The sequence below is a fragment of the Hermetia illucens genome, chromosome 4, assembly GCF_905115235.1.
Source record: "Hermetia illucens chromosome 4, iHerIll2.2.curated.20191125, whole genome shotgun sequence".
Taxonomy (NCBI): Eukaryota; Metazoa; Arthropoda; class Insecta; order Diptera; family Stratiomyidae; genus Hermetia; species Hermetia illucens.
Window position 1 is genome coordinate 171,498,155 of NC_051852.1, and position 20,372 is coordinate 171,518,526.

The 20,372-nt window shown below is 45.9% G+C and overlaps 1 protein-coding gene across 1 annotated transcript; it reads right to left on the reverse strand.

The window, feature by feature from the left end:
• Window positions 1-3,607: 3,607 nt before the first annotated feature.
• On the reverse strand, window positions 3,608-20,313 carry LOC119656314 (protein mahjong). The gene is made up of 14 exons (XM_038062761.1): window positions 19,661-20,313; window positions 14,180-14,330; window positions 13,975-14,109; window positions 13,316-13,900; window positions 12,815-13,255; window positions 12,396-12,760; window positions 12,115-12,337; window positions 11,455-12,056; window positions 10,446-11,394; window positions 5,429-5,549; window positions 5,264-5,361; window positions 4,835-5,200; window positions 4,708-4,768; window positions 3,608-4,617 (listed from the first exon to the last, which is right to left on the reverse strand). The coding sequence occupies exons 1-14, from the start codon at window positions 19,777-19,779 to the stop codon at window positions 4,331-4,333; spliced, it is 4,503 nt and encodes a 1,500-aa protein (XP_037918689.1). The 5' UTR covers window positions 19,780-20,313; the 3' UTR covers window positions 3,608-4,330.
• Between the last annotated feature and the right edge of the window lie 59 nt (window positions 20,314-20,372).

The following is a 20,372-nucleotide window of genomic DNA, read 5'->3' on the forward strand; positions in this document are numbered from 1 at the left end:
TATATCTGGATGATGTAGTCGTGTTTGCCAAAAACCTGGACGAGCACAACCAAAAATTGAGAGAGATATTCCAACGATTCCGTGAAGCCAGGCTGAGGCTTTAGCCAGCGAAGTGTCAGTTCCTGCGAAAGGGGATAACTTACTTGGGGCACGTTTGCTCAGAAGATGGAATTAGACCCGATCCCAAACTAACAAAGAAAGTCAGGGATTTCCCACGGCCAAAAATCCCCAAGCAGATAAAATCCTTCCTTGGGTTGGCCAATTACTATAGAAAATTTGTACCCGGTTTTGCGAATATTGCCGCGCCTATTAATCGCCTGGTGAGCAAAAATGTGAAGTTTGAATGGGATGAAGGGTGCGAGAAGGCTTTTGAGAGATTGAAGAAAGAACTAGTCTCGCCGCCCGTCTTGGCGTATCCGAAATTCGATAAGGAATTTACATTGGCGACAGATGCTAGTGGAGAAGCTCTGGGTGCGGTACTGGAACAGGAGGGAGGAAATTGTTCACGGATCACAAGCCGTTCAAGGGAATGCTAAAGGCTAGAGACACCACTAGCCGGATGCTTCGGCTTCAACAGAAGTTGTCTGAGTATGATTACGAATTGCTATATAAGCCGGGCCGTAATATGAGGAATGCAGATGCTTTGAGTAGGGTGGTACAGCGAGAAGCTTCAGCAGAGCCGGGGTCTGATTGCTTAGTGGTAACGCGATCAAGAGGACAGATGCAAGTAGAAGATGAAAAGCGCACTGGTAAGGAGGAGTTAAGGCAGCCTAAGGTCCGAGAGAGGCAAGACGTGCAAGAAATAAGGAGTCCAGAGGAAGTACGGCTAGTCCTTAGAGACTATCATGACTCACGGTTCGGAGGCCACTTTGGGGCCAGTAAAACTTTCGCTAGAGTCACAAGGTTTTTCAGGTGGAAGGGGATGAAAAAAGACGTCCAGCGACATGTGGCCAAGTATCTCAAATGCCAGAAGAACAAGAATCATCGTCAAACGAGGATGCCGTTGGTGGTTACTTCGGTATCGGATAGGCCATTCGATAAGATATATATCGATTTGGTGGGACCGTTGCCTGAGACCCCGAGGGGCCACAAGATTCATTCTGTCGATGGTGGACGACTTGACAAGGTTTGTGGATTTCGCTGCACTGCCTGACCAGGAAGCTAATACAGTGGCCAAGGTGTTATTTAATGAAATAATTAGTCGCTATTCGTTACCACGGTCTATTGTGACGGATTGAGGGGAAAATTTCACAGGTGAGGTTTTCAAGTCTTTATGTAAACTTTTGAATATGAAGAAGTTGCAAACGACGGCATATCATCCGCAGTCTAATGCTGTAGAAAGGCAGCATTCGACCTTGGGGAACTATTTGAGATGTTTCGTGGATGATGCACCTGGAGATTGGGACGAATACCTCAGGACGGCGGCTCACGCCTACAATAACACGCCCCACTCTGGAATGGGGCTGTGTCCGATGGAAACTCTTTTCGGATTTGTGTCAGATATACCGAGTAGTCTAAAGAGAACCCCTGAGCCGGTTTACAATGACCAACTGTACCATAAGCAGCTGCGTAGGAAACTGCAAGTTGCTTTCAAGCATGCGAAAGAAAATTTGATGAACGCTAAGGGGGTATCTAAGAGGGGGTACGACAGGAAGATGAATTCTATTCAGGTACACTTTGGTGATAGTGTCCTTCTGAAAGATACGCGAAGATCTAGTAAACTGGATTCTATCTTCCGAGGGGACGGGTGCTGTAATTGCGGTGAATAAGTATAATCGTTTCCCATTTATATAAATCCCTCTTTAGGCGAGCGAATTGAGTTTCTTTCTCTCTTTGCAGGTTTTGTCAGGGAAAAATAGTGCCGAATGTCAGCAACATCAATCTCGACTAGAAATAGCTTCACCCAGCGATATTGGACACTGTCCACAGAAATCATCGGCATGTCGATCATTGTTTAAGTTAAGTTAAGTGAATTGTAAGGTCGCTCTCAGGGATAGCTCCATCTAAGGTGGGAGGGATGAGGTGACTCATTGGGCGCGACCTAGAAGTGTGTAACCGATATTGTGATAGAAAGTGCAAGCTTTGTATTACAATATGCGGAACATACTTGTCGGTCAGTATTGTGTTGTAAAATGCTGAGGGTTTGCATAATAGCACTGACCTCTTAATCATGTTTTGAGGTAATCGTGGGTCGGCAAATGAGAATAAGAAAGTAGGTTAAGGTAGGTCTAGAATAAGCATAAGGAAATATAAGCCAGTCGATTTGTAAAAGCGAACCCGAAAGATAGGGAAAGTTTAAGTAGTGTAGAGTAACGAAAACGTAAGTGTAAGTGTAATTTAAATATAATAACTAATAAAATTTGGTTAGAAACGAAACTAAAGAGTTTGAGTGTAAAAAAAGAAGTGAGCAGTGAAAGTGGAGGTCACGACACCCGTATTCACAATATTGAACTTGGGCCGACCGCCAGAATCTGGGATTATCCGTTGGAACCACTTTAAGACAGCCTCATTAGTACACTCCAAATGGAGGAGCCCATCGCGAAAACCTCAATTATTAAATTGTGGCTTCTTTCCAGGCTTCAGCATTTATTTCCACAGGTACTCCCGGAGGATGCTAAATTGTCCTCGGCCATTCTTTGAGGAAAGACCGGCAGCGGTAAGAAATGAGGTTGAAAGTTACACATCTTCCTGTAGGAGGGATCCGCTTCGCTGAGATCTCTCTTGTTGATTTGATCACGTCCCGGTACACTGGTCCTAGTTGCTGCAGGGAGCGTGCATATACGCCCTGCTGCGGGGCACATAAAGCGTAACCGACCACAGAAGTGTTGGTCTTACGCTTCTTGCGAGCATTACCGCAGCCAGAAGTCTGCTACGTCAGATGTGGATCTTACCGGGGTTTTCAGTTTGGACCCACTATCTACTAAAGATTCTGTTTCTTTGCGCCCGATTTTTCTGGAATTTATCGCTTCTGACGGTGCAGCCATGTCCATGTCCATGGTATTTCACCTTCTTTTGCAGTGCCTCCTCTGACGCCGGCATGGGGTCTTCCCAGGTTCACGCTGCCCATTCTCACATAGCGGCGTTAAACAAGTAGCGTACACGTTGTTAGCTGCACTTTCTTGCGGGTAAGGAAGGACGAAGAAGAAGGTTCTAACAGGCAGGATTCAGCCTCTTGTCCTTAGTGGCTCAACTTTCATACTACCAAGTCCTCCTCTTCCGCTGACGGGTAGATTTAGGCGGTAGTACCGTGGATGGGTTGTAGTCGGATTGCCTGTTTTTCCCCAAGATGAGAGCTGCAGTACTTTCCTTTCTGGCTGGCTGCGAAGTCTATAATAAATGCAAGCTTTCCATTGAATTGGAAAGCATAGGAGTTTGGTGAGACCTTTAAAATCCGCACCTCGGCCGCGACCTAATGATCGTGGGTGGATTCGAAGTCTTTGACTTCTTACCACTTGGAGAGTTCAAAGCCAAAGCTTCCATGTTCATGTTTTGGACACTTTTAGTGTAATAGCTTACACGACAAGGTGGTTTCCCATGACAACGATTCGAAGCGAGACGCAACTGATTACATATTTGCAAATGATCGAACTGAGTAAAACCATTTTTCTGAGAAATGTTCTTCTTTATTCGTATTAAATTTTTTTTTTCTTTAAATATATATTTAAACTCCTTACAACTCTTTATGTACAAAAGAAATCGTGTTGGCCTTTGGCGGTCACTCACGTATCTCCAGGTTTCTTAAAGTTCTAACTGCGAAGGCCCTACCACGAATAGACAAAGAACGAATGCTACTGGTAACAACGGAGATTGACCTTCGCTAAATCTCCATTTTTACCATGTCCCAATTCGCATATTATAGTTTAACAAGAATTGATTTCCACCTAAGACAAGGAACAATCAGTTCAGAGAAAAACGAACAATTGGACAAGTGTCGTGCAGCACGACAACAATGCGCAGAGTTTTATATACTTGTAGCCTTTTCAACTTACAAATATCGAACTAGAAAATATCGATTTCTTAGAATAACAAAAGTTTACAAATCGGGTCCCTGGTTCGGACACTCCTCGGTATTTCTGACAATGACTTGGGAGAAATGATTATTTGAAACGTGTTTATGATATCACTATTTTGTTTAATTAAATACAAATGCGGGTCTTTCGTTTCTAACAGGTCATATTGCGATACTCATCCCCTTCTCTTCACGGACAGAGATTAGATTAGTACGAAATAAATATGAAAGGAGATACCCCGTGTCGCGCGTTTCATCTCCGGGATCAAGGATGTCAAAGCAAAAATTTACACTTAAAAACGTAGGAATCTTAAAAATCAATCACAACAGCTCGAACTCGACATCCATGATATCTGATTCACTCGACCACGAGTCGTTGTCATTATTTTCGTCATCGCTCCCGCTCTGCGCGTCGCTGTCGCCATCCTCATTTTCCCCGTCCTCGTTATCGCCATCATCGTTATCACTGCTTGACGAGGTTCCCACTGTCTCCCATTCGTCGTTCTCGCTTCCGTTTTCATCGTTGCGATTGCGCCGATTATTCCGCCGTCGTCGATTCCTTCGTCGATCGCCACCATTGTCGATTCGGAAGACTGGAATTGGAAGATATGTTTTTTGACGGGGAATTCGATTATTTTCGGACTGATTTTTAAGCATGGTTACTAACTACAGCGCAAGAGTTAACAGAGTATACTTACTGTGACTGGAGTCCGAGTCTGACGCCGAGTTCTCATCTGTCTCGGCAACGTCCATATCCTCCTGCGAAATCGATTAGAGAGAAAAGTCATCATTTTGTTCTTTCCTACACTTAGTGCATCCACTGACCTCTTCTTGTTCGTCGTTTTTTCTCATCCCGACAGCGTAGATTCGAATGAAGGTTTCTTGCGACGATTCATATGCTCCCTGGTTCTCCACCAACGCAATGTGACTCCCGTACTTGTTTATACTAATGTCATATATGTTGCGCTTGACGTCAATCGTTGATATACTTGAATAATCGTAGGCATCTAGAACTTTGAAACTGGAGTCGTAACTGTTGGTTGCATCGAAATCCACCCGGGTGTCAAGGTCCAAGCTGATCCCGTATATCACATTCATGGGGGAGAATTTTATCAGACATTGATCGAGAACGGGCACCGTTTGCAGAAGATGGAATGTTCGGAGATCCCACACTTCGGTGTTGGAGACGATCTAAAAACCGAATTTTTTGCAAATGTTTAATGCTTTTCGCCAAGACTCTAGGCCAACACTTACCTCTAATCCATTCGGATGAAAAACTCCCGATAGAGTTTGGTTTAGCTTATCGAATTTATGAATCTCCTTGCCGGCCCGAACGTCCCAGAGGACACCGTCTACAAATACAGACTCATTGAAATCAAGCTAGCACTTTCAAGAACGAGTGCTTGAACCGATATTTACCTGAAAGGATGAGTTCGTCTGTTGGACAGAATGTGGCTTTATTTTTGGTGTATTGGTTGGAAATTTTCGGCACAAAAGTTGATATTTTCTGACCTGTGTGTAGATCGTAAATAGTCGCAGCCTGGAAAGCAGAAAATCATCGACCGCAATTAATTCTCCTCAACATATTGGTACGAAAATCACTTTGGAAAATTATGTGTGACGTCAATGTGAATCGTAGTTATGACAATTAGCCAAGATACCAAATTTGTATAACAGTAGAGCGAATATTTAGTTACGATAATTGTTAACAGATAGCTCTAATACCGGTAGAAAAATCCTGTCGCAAAGTAGTTTTCTAGTAAAGTGTTTACATGCCTTTCTGGAATGTTCCGCGTAGTATAAAAGGGGCAAAAATCCGCCCACAAAGTTTCAATGAATACCTGAAGATTCCGAGAACAACAGAGGACGAGCTTGGGGACAATAATGTCCGCCAAGAGATCTAAACTGACACTCCCTGGGGAGCTATCATCTGAGGAGGAGGGAAGCACGGGCCCCTCAGAAAATTACTACCCACTAAGGAAGGAGCTCGAAGAGCTCAGAGGTGAAAAAGCAGCCTTGGCACATCCGCTGGAGTGCCGACAACAGCTGATAATTCAGCTAAAGCAGGAGCTAGCAGCACTACAAGAGGCGGTGCGAGCCGGCACATCAAGGACCAATCGTGAACCGATCGTCATCGACAGCGGGGGAGCACCAGCAACGATGGAGAAATCACCAGGAACCAGCCAAGAATGCGATATGGACAGCATGGGACCGCCACCAACGTACCCCGAAGTCATCGACGAAGGTGACCCATTCAACTTCGTCCGGAGGAGGAAACAAAACAAGACCAAGGTTAGTGTCAAAACTGTAACCCCCCCCCCCCCTCCCCCAACCGAGTAAGTCAAAAAAGACAAGAATCCCTGCTATGACTGGGGACGGTTTGAACGTACCTTCGCTCCTAAAACTTTTGAAAAATAAGGAGCTAAAAATGTCCCTTAAAAATACGAGGGCTGACAGGACCCTCATATTTACGGAGACGGCGGAAGATCACGGGAAGGTCTTCGCCCTCTTGAAAGAGCAGGGACTTAATGCCACTACTAGGACGCCACTCTCCCTTCGCACCTAGTCTGTTGTTATCCGCGGACTCCACGGGAAAACGAACCCCGTAGACATCCTGGAAGAACTGAAAGCAAAACATCCAGATTTCCAACTGAACACAGTTGCGAATCTCGTTACGCGCAGGGACAAGTTTCTGCACAGCGAAAATCCGCCCCTACCGATGAAATCGCAATCAGGATTATTCATCGCGACTTTCGAGCCCTCTCAAGAGCTCAGCGAGGTGATGAAGGTGAAAAACATCCTCCATCAAAAGGTAACCTTGGAAAAGGTTAAAAGTTTTGAGGAAGTGCAGTGTTTGAACTGCCAAAATTTTGGGCACATCGCTCAAAATTGTTCAATTGTGCACAGATGTGTTAGGTGCACAAAATCCCATCCACGCGGGGAATGCGGAAGACAAGCAACCGAAGGGCCTCTTTGCTGCAACTGCGGCCAAGCTGGCTAACCAGCGAGCTATCGCGGGTGCCTGGAATTCAAAGAAATGGTAGCCAGGAAGGAAGCTGCCAAACAAAAGCGAGCCAATGAAAGCTTGGTCAATCCCAGCGTATCATACGCTCAAGCTGCCAGAAACGCTCAACCTGCTCCCCGCACCAAACGCCTTCCGCAAATTGGTGCAATCTCTCGCGTCGGCCTCAACTAATGAGCAGCGGAAATTCGCCGCTATAAAAGTCATTATGAATCTATGGAGTTAAATATCATCACGTTTAACTCCGCGTCCCTGATCTCACACGCCCAACGTGCCACTGCCCAAGTGTTGATTGACAGTCTGAAAGCAGACTTCTATTGCGTTTCAGAAACGAAACTAAACAGCAGGCATAACGTGCAATTCACCGGGTATAATATTATCCGGAATGACAACAACACTGGCGCTGCCCTTTTAGTCAGAAAAGACGTATCAATTTGAGCAAGTCGTCATTGAAAACCTGCTGACCTCTTCCGCCGCGGCGGCAATAGTAAAAACCACTGATGGTAGACGGATTTTGGTATTCGTTTTGAGAATGAGGCAGCGTCTGACGATTTGCCTCTGCCCTGGTAAGAAACCGTAAAGCCGTCATCGCTTGACTTTTTTGGGGAATTTGGTAGTTTCCGTCTACATCAAATGCAACTTTCGAAATGAGCAACTGGGACAAGATCTTAAGATCTTGGGCAATCTCCAGTTGAAATACAAGTACCTCATTTTCGGTGGCGACTTCAACTCTAGGCACACCTCCTGGGGCGATACGACAGTCAACAGAAATAGGGAAACGCTGCTTAAATGGATCCAAGACCCTTACTCGCCAGCCTATGTCGATTTGGTTTTGCCAGATTCGCCGACAAGACCCAGTAGTCAATCAATCATTGACTACTTCCTCCTTTCGGATGAAACTTCCCTGAACTTTCAAGGGATATTTTACCGGGCATGTCTGACCACCTCGCAGTACTACTTAAACTTTCCTCGTCCTCCCAACTGCGAAAGCGAGTGATGACCATCGTAAGGTCCTTCGCCCGCACTGACTGGGACAAATTCAAGTCAGACCTTGCACCAAGGCTGAACTTGAAAAAACTCGCAACTGACCGCAATCTATCAGACATAGAGATTGATAAAGCCATCACCTTGGCCACAGATGCCATTAATACTGCTACACGCAGAAACACAAGGCTTATCAAAGTCGACGAGTTACAATATAACTCAGTCCCTCACGATATCATGCTCCAGATGAAAGTCAGGCAAATTTGGCGTAGGAAACTCAAACCGATTTTCCACAAACATGGAAATAAAGTTAATGCTGAGTATAAAGCATTGCTTTCCCGAATTAATTGTTTGAGTACAATAATTCGGCAAAGAGTGGCGATTTTCCGCAACAAATAATTGACAAGGAAACTAGCAGATATTAAACCCGGGCCAGATATGTTTCAGCATATCAACAAGCTAACCGGCAAACACAAATCCCGTAATATCGCTCTCTCCAAGAACGGGGAGCACATCTGCAGTGACGTTAGAAAAGCACACGTTCTCGCGGAATCTTTTGAGACTCAGCTCAATTCCCCTCCGCCTCAAAACAACCCGGTTATATCGTCGATTGTTGATTCAACAATCAAGGCCTTCGTCGCTGAGAACTCCCAGAAGCTAACTAAATTCCCCACAATCAACACCTCAGTCAAGCCTTCGGAATCGCAACATTTTCTGAGTTTACCACAACTTACCGACTTAACCCAAAACCTCAAGGGTAAAAGGTCAGCCGGGCCTGATGAAACCCCGAACTTTGTAATAAAGAACCTGCCCAGAGCCTCATTGAAATTCTTATTAGCAGTTGTTGAAAACTGCATTAATAATGGCTACTTTCCATCCACGTGGAAAGTTGCAAAAATTATTGCGATCCGGAAAAAAGGCATTTCCAGCGAGTCAAGCAATTTCAGGCCCATTTCGCTATTATCCAACCTTGGCAAACTGTTTGAGAAAGCATGGACAATTGGGCTAGTCCAGCACTGCAACCTCAACAAAATTATCCCTGACCACCAGTTCGGATTCCGCTCCAAACACGAAACCCAGCATGCACTGAGCTACCTACACGACACGGTCGTCTCAAGACTTAATGTCAAAAACAAACCCACAGTAGTATGTGCGTTGGATTTAGAAAAGGCCTTCGACTCCGTGTGGGTAAACGGATTTATATACAAATTAATAGATAATGAATTCCCAGTCCCGATAATTAGACTTGCGTTAAGTTTTTTCGAAGATAGGCACGTTTATGTCAGCGGTATGTCTTGCCGGTAACGTCGGGTGTACCGCAAGGATCCATTTCTGGGCCAACCTTCTATAACATCTTCACGGCTGACGTTCCGATCCCCGATGATGGCGTTGACCTGATCCAATTCGCCGATGATACGCTTATCTTCGCTTCGAACCTCCACCCCAACAGGGCAGCCAAAGCGATTGAGAAATACATTGTAGATCTCTGCAGGTACTACTGTAGTTGGGCAATCAAGATAAATGAGGGAAAAACGCAAATCTGCACTTTTAGGAGAAAATCTAGATACTTAGGTTCTAGAGGCATCCACAGGAAAGCTAAACGCTTGAAAATGAGAATCAGGAACACCACAATGAGCAGATCTAGTTCGATCAAATTCTTGGGAGTAACCCTGCATGAACTCCTCAAGTTCAAACCCCACCTCCAGCTCCCAGCTATCAGCAAGGCACGCGGTGCAGTCAGTGGCATCTACTCTCTTCTTCGGAAGACAGTAGGTCTCAGCACCAAAACCAAACTGACACTGTATAAGACCCTGATTAGACCCGTTATCTGTTACGGAGCACCAATTTGGATCTCATGCTCCAACCAAACCATGGCAAAATGCGAGTCATTCGAATGCCGAATCCTCAGACACTGCACAGGCTTGTCATACAACTGGAAAACTAAAAAGATTGGCAAAAACCCCGAAGTGTATAGGCGAGCCAAAGTCAAACCACTTCGAGAATACGTTCTCGCACTAATGGAAAGGTTCTTCGAAAGAACGGAGGACCACCCCAATCCATTAATTCGGCATCTTTACCAACAGGGTAAAACCTCCCCATTGGCCACATTCTTAAGGCCCTGCCAAATCATGAGTTCATCCCACAGACCCAAAATCCGCACCCTTTTTTGAAACTCCCTGCCTGGTAAGAGTGGATAGCTTGTATTAAAGTTATAGAACGGGTTTTTGTGTTCAGTGTTACGCAATCCAGTGATACGAGCCTACGCAAAGCAAGTAATGTAACGAGTGATGAATACGAATAGCTAAGAACGTAACAATTGGTGACAGCGAAGGGGTTACGTGAAGGAAATCCTAACAATTGGTGACAGCGGCAGAAGTACGTGAAAGCAAATTCGTAACAACATATATAAATCCTACTAACGACACTTACCTCTTGTTTTGTCCCGAGGATTTTGTCTTGCGTCACATTACTGAATTCGCAATAGAAGTCCTCAGCGAATTGCAATTTGCTCACAAACTCCTTTTTATCAATTGACCACAATACAGACAGCGGTGGGCGCCAGAAGCATGAAGTCAACGCCAACGTTCCTTCTCTATTACACTTTACACTGTCCATGAATGAATCGTGACATTGCGAAGAAAACTCCTCTGTACCCTCGCTGATGTTATAGACTTTCGCCTCGCCATGGTACGTTCCAGCTAAAACGAGGTTATTGCACGGCAGGAGATCACAGCACGTAAACTGTATTTCGTTGTAGTCTTGTGGTCGAATGGTCCGCGTCGGGCAGAATTGCGTGTGCACGAACCTCCGATCCAGGCGCGTAGTATTGTAGCCTGCTTGGGCCTTGAACATTCGAGCTGTGAGGTTGAGTTGAAGGTCTAGGATTTTGTTGGGTTTTGGATCAGGACATTTGTGCGGAACGAAGAGATCGAACTGCGGGCACGTGGACATTGGGTTGTTGCACAGCGCGTGTTGGTTTGTTAGATATTCTGTGACTATTGTTGTTAGTGTAACGTTACTTTGGGAACTTGGTGGAGGCTCGGTAATTGTCAGAGAGTTGCAGCGTTGGGTTGGCGGTGCGTCGTTGATAACGGTCTCCGTTGCAGAAGATATTTGTTTCTGCAAGGAACGCTGCGAGGAGTTGCTTTGGATTGATAATGTGGTGTTGAACTGCTGCGTGGAGGCTGACTTTTTAATCAATTTTATGGGAGTGACAGTGGCGGATGGAGGATCTTCCGTTGTCGGCGATTGGCTTTCCGATAAGCCGTTCACAGCAGTTTGGGTGTCAGAGGTGGACATTGTCAAATGGATGATATTGTTGAGTTCCTGCGTTCGAGTTCGCAACCGAGTTCGTGACACTGAATTCGTTACTCCCCCTCTAAAAAAAATTGTACCCATAACCAACGTTGTAAAAAGTTCATTATAAAGTGAAACTTACTTGTAGCTGAACGGAGAATGATGTATGACAGGTTTTGGTTGTATTTGATTAATATTTAGGGAGGCTTCCTTTTGCAACGCTGCTGCAGATCCTGTGAGTCCTCGCGATTGTAGATGTTCATATATCAACTGATTAAGCTGTTGCTCATTGTACTGAATTCTGGTTTGTGCAACGACATTGGCCTTGTGAATGTTCGCCAACGATACATCCAATTGTTGGTTCATCGTTTTCGTTTTTCCAGAGACCCGTTCGAGCAGCTCAAGAGCATACTTTTGAAAGATCACATGCTCGGCACGTTTCTCTTGAAGGATAGGATCGCGCATTAAATGTTGTAGCTGACCATTGGCGAAAAGTGGAAGCTTTCCAATGATTTGCCGCACCCGTTCCGAGCGCGCCAATCCAGCAAGTGCGCGGCAAGCCATACCACGAATGCAATCTGCATCAGTGATCGGTGTTTTTACTTGCATCAGTTGCAGAAGAACGATAATTCCGTTGTTTGAGCAAACGCACTCCCAAACTCTCTCCACTAGCTCCTCCGTAAAACGATTTGCGATTTTCTTTTTAGCTGAACTTGTTGCGCCAAAGCGAGCAGTCGACATAGGCTGGAAAAGTAAAAGGTCGTTAGTGTGAATTATTCGATGAAAAGGATTCATTTCTAACCCTTGCAGTCGGCGCACAAATGCAATGAACCAATACAGCTAATGCAGCCTTCTGAACTTCCGCGTCTGTTACGATTTCTCCAATGGCGGCACCAAGAATAGTGTTTATACCGGCAGAGGAGCTATTGTCTGCAAACTCTAACAACTCACAGAAGACAGTGAAGACACGAGGTATAACGCAACAAATTGACAAAACATCCAATGCTGACCGCACTGTTTCCGCTCTACAAATGGCATAAAATTTGTTTAGATAGAACAGATATAGACGCTACCATAACAAACCTCCCACTATTATTCCATTCATAGGAATACGCGATGATTCGCAATAGGAGCGTCACTCCACGCAGGTGCAGCAGTTGTTCAACAGGTGTCCAATGAGCTTTTGGCGGGAGGTTCTCTTGCAACGTTCGCACCTGTTCGCTTATTTGTTCTAAAGTGCATTTACTGGCGCGGAACGTTGGCTGTTCAGCGGCCAAATTTGGACATTGTTGTCGCATAAAATGTGTGTACTTGAAATATAAATGACTTTCCATATATTTTTTGAGAGAAACACAAACATGACGGACAAGTTGCTTTGCCGCACATTCTTCGTCGTCATTCAGCACGGGTGGGTCTTCGTAATCTGCGAGGATGGGCAGCACCGATATCTATGGACAATCAGGATTACCAATCATGCATAATAGTATCACCATCATACTTACCACGTTGTACAATTGTCGTAGGCCATCTTGCTTGTCGAATTCATCCAATATTACTTTGAACTGGAAGCACAAGCCAAAGAACATGGTGGCGTGACACCGCCCTGAATCATGGGAACAACCTAGTAACCACAGCGCGTATTTGATGAGCTCCGTGATGATTTCGGGCGGCATCGCGCATATCCTCTCCATGGCGTCCTCACAATAGGCTAAATAATAAAGGGTGATCGAGACTCCTGTGGCCGCGACGCTGGGGTGTGGCACTTTGAGTAATCTCTCCAAGCCTCCACGGGCTATAAATTCCAATGCAAACTTCTTATGGCATAACAATGAGGCCAGATATTTCAGAGCTTCAAACGCGAGACAAGTGTCCTTTGCATCTAAATTTTCAATGTAGCCAAAGATCAATGACATGGCATTGTTTTCGAACACTTGGCCTAGGAACTGCGGGATGAAACGAGCGATGAAAAGTGTTTGATATGGCTTGGAAATCTGCGTACGTACCTCCTGATACTCGCCCATCGACGTCAAGTATCGTAATATCAGCATCTGACTCGTTGCTGTTGTGGGCGGATAAATTGGAATATAAAAATTTCTTGTGTACTTTGCGACATCTGAAGTGTTCTGACTCGCATCATTTTCTAGTAGCGTTGATAAGTTGGTAGTATTTCCGAATTTCGACAGCCCGTTTAAGTTGTTCCCGTTCGCCTGTTCAGGACTGTTCGGAACCGACCCGCCTCCCAAATGGGCAAAAGGTCTTTCGGAGGTTGGAATATTTTTCTCATTGACTGTCCCAGCAGGACTGCTTTCTGTATTCTCCGGGGTATTTTCAAAACTCACAACACCGTCCATGGGATGCGAGAGAATCTCAGAGGGATCAATATTTAGTTTATTTTTATATATCCGTTGCAACATTTTCAGCCGCTTAAGCATCTTTGGAACCAAACGGAAATTGAGGTCCCGGAAAGTGACCGCAACATCTTGCACTTCCATGGCGGCAGCGAGCAGCCCCGTTGCATAACTTTGTAGTGGTTCTACCGAATCCATGGCCCAGTTAAAGAGGCGATTTATTAAACTATCGTATTCAACCTGAAATAATTACAACGTGTAAATTTAGTGTGGATTGAAATGGGGGTATCTGTGACAGAATTTCGACACTTTACTTGAAATACTGCCGACGTATCGAGTCCTGGCATAATGACAAGAATCAGACGGCATGCTGCTATGTTTAATTCTAAGGAACTTTTCTGGATATTTTGCCGTGAAAAGAAATTGTCACGTAGATAATCGTTGACCAGCTGCAATGAAAGGGAATTATTATTAGTTTTTGATGGTTTATAGTTCGATTCCAACAAAGAAGATACTCACTCTATTCATAAAATGATCTTTACGGAAAAGCAGTTTCAGAGATCTGCCAAATTCACAGTCAGGGTCTGTCCGTGATGGGTGTCGCTCATCGAAAGGATCGCGATCTTTTCGCATGTAAATTTCCGTTTCTGCTTCGAAGATCTCTGAAAGTCTGTAATTATAGAAAAGAATGTCGATTCATGTATTCAGTTTTTGGTTAATGGTCTGAGAGATTTCAATTGGCTTGGTTAAATCTGATGTTGGAGCGCATTTGAGATAGTCAAACGAGAGGTCACATAATTAAACGCTTTGTGAAGTTATTTGATGAGGCGTGTGAAGACGGACGGACAAAATATAATGTATTGGGAGGGTGAAAACCCTTAGGAAGCCTGGCGGACTAGTCAGGTGTAGTAATTTGTTAACGAAAGAGGGAAAGTCCCGTATAACTTTTATGAGGACGTTGTGATGGAGCATATAATATTAAGTCGTATTGGAGTTTTCATCTTATCTTTATGTGTACTCTTTCCGCCTCTCCTCTATGTACGCAACTTTCGCCTTCTGGTTGATACACCCTCAATCTGGCCCGTACCCCTGTGAAATTCTTCACTTTTTAGTGCCTCATCTCAGAGCATCCCGATAATACTATCCGTTCGGGAGGTATCCTTGATGCGTTTCAAGAATATTTTAGGTATTATATTTATATTTAGGATAATTGTGAACAGGTGACTCTAATGCCAGTAAGGAGATCTTGTCAAAGGCCCAAAGGTAGTTAATGTTTGCATGCCTTTCTGGAATGTTCCGTGGGGTATAAAAGGGCCAAAGGTCCGTCCACAGAGTCAGTCTCGCAGTTCACAGTAGTTGAGCTGTAGAAGTGGTTACGGACAGACGTGAATTATATTAAGCAGACGTAACCTCATTTCCCCATTTCGGTCGGCGATCGCCTAGCCATCACATTGTCTCCCCGGTCTGGGGACTCGCGGCTAAACTAAAAATCTAGGCTAAAAAACGGCCAAACTTTCATCCTATATTTCTTTGTCTCCACAGGCCCTTCTAGAACTCCATTTTCACCATAGGCGAATGGGTGAAAATTAAACGACAAAAGCGCGGTGCAACGTCCGCGCCATCACCGGACGATGTTCTATCAAAGTCCTCGTTTGACTCAGCCACCGAATTCCGAACAATCACGCGAACTGGATAGCCAACCTGAAAAGTATAATTGACCGGCAAAATCTACCGATCCTCGAACTTAGGAAGAAGATCACCCCAAAACAGAGACACATCCAACGATATCAAACAGCACACCAAGTAGCGCGAAAAACCACCCAAAAGCAAAGATGCTTCCTATAATCATCATGGCGGAAGAAATGGTCATCTTAGAGATTATTTTCGGTGCACTTAGAGAAGTTGCCCAATAAATACACCCTGAAAAAGGGTACAAAATACACAAGGGTACAAAATACTCGTTAACTCGATTAAGGAGTTCGACGAAACTCAACATTTCCTTTGGACGAACAGCAAGAAATTTTTCTCGTACACCCCGAAGTGTGAAAAACCTATAAATATGATTCTCCAAGGGCTCCACAGCTTCCACCCGAGGACGGATTTCCCCCTCCCAAACAGGTCTCTCCGAAGCCACCGACGTCCGCCAGAATGAGACCCGACGCTCTATTAAGGAGAATAGGAATCTCAACCTTTGGCTGGTTTCCTTTCAACCCGGTTTCAATACTGCGAAACTCGTAAAAACGAGAACACTACTGAACACAGTAGTGAGATTCGAAGCGGTACGTAACAAACGTACAATGCAGTGCAAAAACTGCCAGCGCCTCGGCCACACTGCAGCCAACTGCCTCATGCCTTAACGGTGTGTCAATTGGGTCGACACACATGCACCCGAGAAATGCAGTAAAGAAGAAAAGTCTAGCTGCATCAACTGCGGATCAAATGAAACACCCTGCAAGCTACCGCAACTGCAGAACTTTCTAAAATTTCAACTCAAATTCAATTAACAAATCAACGCAATACCAGACCCGTCCAAGTTTCGACTCGGGCGTCTCATGTGCCCAAGCCACTATTGCCGCCTTGCCGACGACTTCACACATCCTAAACAACAAAGCCCAAGAGCTATTTAACTGGTGCTTGTCCGACCTCGGGCGCCAGATGAACACATTTATCCAGGCACTGTCTGGGAGCTGCCACCGTTAAAGCTCCTTACGACGGGAAGTAAAGCAGACCTACAAAGGAGACTTCGCGAAGCTATGGAGTCGCCAAGTATTTTTGTCGATGAAGAGGTGGATTCACTTCGTGATCAGCAGCAGCTTTAGTAGCAGCTTACTGATCGAACGGCAAATATACTGAGTAACTCGTCTGAGAATATCCATGGACATTAGCTTGCCATCAAAAATGCTCTTTTCTCGGGTGCTGCGCAGATCGTCGACCAAATCTCGAAGGAGCTTCATGAGATCTGGCTGACTGCGGAATCGTGGAAATGGACCGATGAACGGAAGCGGGTGACGCGCTCGAACTCCAATACTAAGCTAAATCCTCAAAAGTTAGCGTAGTGTAAGACGTGACAAGAGAAGATGCTGTAGAACGCAATGATTTAGAAGTGTATACCGCATCGCAATCAAGGATCAACTAAACAACTAAAATAGTCCTGGAACGCATCAAAGAACATCTCGAAAGCTTGATCGACAGAGAGCAGGATGGTTTCTGCTCCGAATCATCCCGCATTCACTACATTTACACACTGCGAGTCATTTTGGAACAGTGCGTGGAGTTTCGATGCCGAGCCTAGCAGCATGGTCCCCTATGGGCCAGTGCCCCGTGCAGACCGCCGTAATCTTGAATGCATTTGCACGCGTCTGGCGCAGGAGCTCTCGCGATCGGGTTATGTTATAAGCGTGCTAAATTCTCCTTGACTTGGCACAGTTTGTAAAGCCGCGGCTGCAAGCTAGTGCGAGTAGACTCGGCCCCCGACAGTTGCCAGCGAAACACCGACTGTATTCGCCAAGGGACTGCCAAGAGCAGAGCCTTGCCTGGCCAATCCGTCAGCCCGCTCATTCCCCTCTATGTTCCTATGCCCGAGAACCCAGAGGAGAATGACCTTGAGCGCCCAGACGGTTAAGCGCGTCTCTGCACTGCCCCAAAAGCCGGGAAGATGTCGTCGCTGAGTACAAGGCCGCTTGGCTGTCGGTCAGAATGGCTATGTTACGCTTGGGGCTTGAATCACGCCATCGACAGATTTCCAATATCGCCATTACTTCCGCCTAGAATACATTGGCGAAACCTGGGAGACCATACGACTTGGATACACCGTGTGTATTCGAGAAAATCCCCGCACCGACTCCATAGGCCATCTTTGATCCGTCCGTAAAGAATACCGTGTCATAGTCTTGCAACACGCCGCCGGTCTTCCACTTTGCCCTGGTTGGAAGGTCCACAGCAAAGTTTCTCCTGAAGTTCAGCTTGCGTGTGACATAGTCCGTGGGGGATGGCCAGATTTCTCGAGGTATTTCATCTAGAATGTTGCTGTGGCCGTAGGACTTCGCTGCCCAGCATCCGGACTCATGTAGTCTGATGGCACTGCACGCTGCAACATATTTAATGTGGAGGTATAGAGGAAGGAGATGCAGGAGAATATTGAGAGCATCTGCCGGGCAGGACTGCAGAGCCCCCGTAGCACCTGCACACGCGGTTCTTCGAATCCTATTAAGCTTCGTTCTATTGTATGTCTTCTTCAAAGCCTGCCACCATACAATAGAGCCATACGTCAGGATTGGACGTAGTACAGCAGTGTACATCCAGAGAACCATCCTCGGCCGGAGACCCCATTTCTTTGCAAAGGTTCTCTTACAGGCATAGAAGGCTATACAGGCCTTCTTAACCCTCAGTTCTATGTTCAACCTCCAATTTAGCTTAGGATCCAGGATTACACCCAGATACTTTACATTAGACGAAAGAACCAATCTTTGTTCATTCAGCTGTGGTAGATGGAATTCAGGTATCCTTGTCTTGGTGGTGAATAGCATCAGTTGCGTTTTGGTTGGGTTTATGCTGAGTCCGCATCTTGCGGCCCACAGGCACGTCTTTCGCAACGCTCCTTCCATGATGTCGCTCATAATGGGCAGAATCATACCTGATACTAATATCACCAAGTCCCATACACCATACGCCACTACCTTCACCCCGCTGCTGGCCAATGTACGTAAAATTTTGTCCATTACTATTAACCAGAGCACCGGTGAAATGGCGCCACCCTGGGGCGTGCCTAAATTCACAGCTCTGGTCAAGTGGTTGTCTTCCAGATCCGACTAGATTATTCTGGTACTCAGCATGGATATAATCCAATGCGTGAGATACCCCTCCAATCTAATACCGGTCAAGGCTTGCTTGATGGCGTTGGTACTGACGTTGTTAAAAGCTCCCTCTATATCCAAGAAGGCAGCAAGGGTATACTGCTTGTACTGAAGCGACCGATCAACCGTGCCAATTACCTTGTGGAGGGCGGTTTCTGTGGATTTTCCTTTGAGGTAGGCATTCTGGGACTTAGAGAAAGGCGTTCTCTCCATAATCGTTCTTAAGTGAATGTCCAGGACCCGTTCTAGGGTCTTCAGCACGAAAGAGGTCAGGCTGATTGGTCGAAAGTCCTTCGCGGGCTCATGACCGCGCCTGCCCGCTTTCGGTATGAAAACCACTCGTGCGGCCTCCAGGACTGCGGTACGTATCCTAAAGAGATGCAACTCCGGTAAATCTCAACAAGCCACGGGCCAACTCTTTCCTGCTGCTTCTGTAGCATGACTGGCATTATGCCATCTGGGCCTGGAGACTTGTATGCGGAGAAGCTGTTTATAGACCAGCCGATCCTATCCCCGGTCATTACCGATTTGATAGTCTCGCACAGCTGGGGTTGCCGCAAACCCTCCATAAAAGCATGTAAGGGGAAATATATAAATAAGCTGTTTACATTTTTCCGATCACTTTAGTTTCGGATCGCTTAAATTCCAACTCAAAGTTAGAAGGGGCCTTATCCATTCGGAGAATGTCACCCGGAAACAGATCAAAACAAACCATTTTCAGTCTGTTGGGTTTGTTTACAAAAACTTTCAAGGTCGTCTGCATTCATCCAGAATATAAGGAGAAATTTGCCTCTCAATATGGTGACAATTCACCCATGATTGGAGTGACTGCACCTTTGTCATTCGTTCATTGTAACACTAACTTTTCGCGGTATACAATTAGAGCGACATTCATTTGTTTCCCGTCACAAAGAAAATAAAAATCGCCACAAGCTGAAGTTGAATGTCAAACCGTCTGTCGTTCCAATAATCCCATTGGAAACCACCAACAAAAACACGGAGAAACGTCACATTCGCGCGGGGTTCGAGCACGGGTCACAGACTGGAAGTCTCTTCAACGTCCAAATGGGAGCCCTCGGATTTTTCCATTTGGACCCATTGGTCCGCTGCCCGGTTCCGGAGTGCCTGGCTCGCACCTGCTACCTACCTTTTGAGCACTGGGACTGGATCATATCCTGGCTGCGAGTACTTCTCCTCCCAAAGCCGGAAGATGGCCGGAATCTCATGTCCCCGCAGAATCGCTTCCTGGTCGGCGGCTGAAGTCATTACGAGATGACTTTTTTCACCACTCGAGCCCCCTTTTCGCACAAAATTTCACAACACAACACAGCCCGAGCCGCGTCGATCCTGGTTTAACCTCAAACTGATCCCGCACACGCTGCGTGTCCAGGCGAGGCGCAATCCAACCAACTCACAATCAGACGTGGAAACTGCCGGAGCCGTCTGTCCACGGGGCGCTCCGCAGCATACACGCGCACGAACCGCGAAGTTCTTCGCAGTTGCAGGGTGTCGGTCGCGCGAGACGCGCCGCCTAATTTCTAAAACACCCAACGATTCTTATGCCGAGCACGCTTTGCGTCCCGTCCCGAGTAGCGCACGGAATATCACAAACAAAAACGCAAAAGATTCAAACGTGTGTCGCGCGATGGGATATCGTTTTCGGTAAATTTCCGTCAATTTCGAGAATGATGAAAAGAACGCACGCGCTCCGAATTTGACAACTGAATGAAATAAAAGTTTTCCCCGACGTGATGTTTCCTCCGACGTTGATATTCCAGATGTCACATTGGAAACCTGTCCCGGGTCATCGGTGCGGGCTGCCTGATGGGCAGATGTCAGTTCCTAGTATTTCTCCATCC

Bases quoted from the DNA above. Each gene is read 5' to 3' on its own strand.
- LOC119656314 (XM_038062761.1), bottom strand. From the start codon at position 19,779: ATGACTTCAGCCGCCGACCAGGAAGCGATTCTGCGGGGACATGAGATT. The intron at 13,256-13,315 runs GTACGTACGCAG...TTCATCCCGCAG, and splicing joins CGATGGGCGAGTATCAGGAG to TTCCTAGGCCAAGTGTTCGA. The intron at 5,550-10,445 runs GTAAGTGTCGTT...TCTGCTTTCCAG, and splicing joins TCCTCGGGACAAAACAAGAG to GCTGCGACTATTTACGATCT.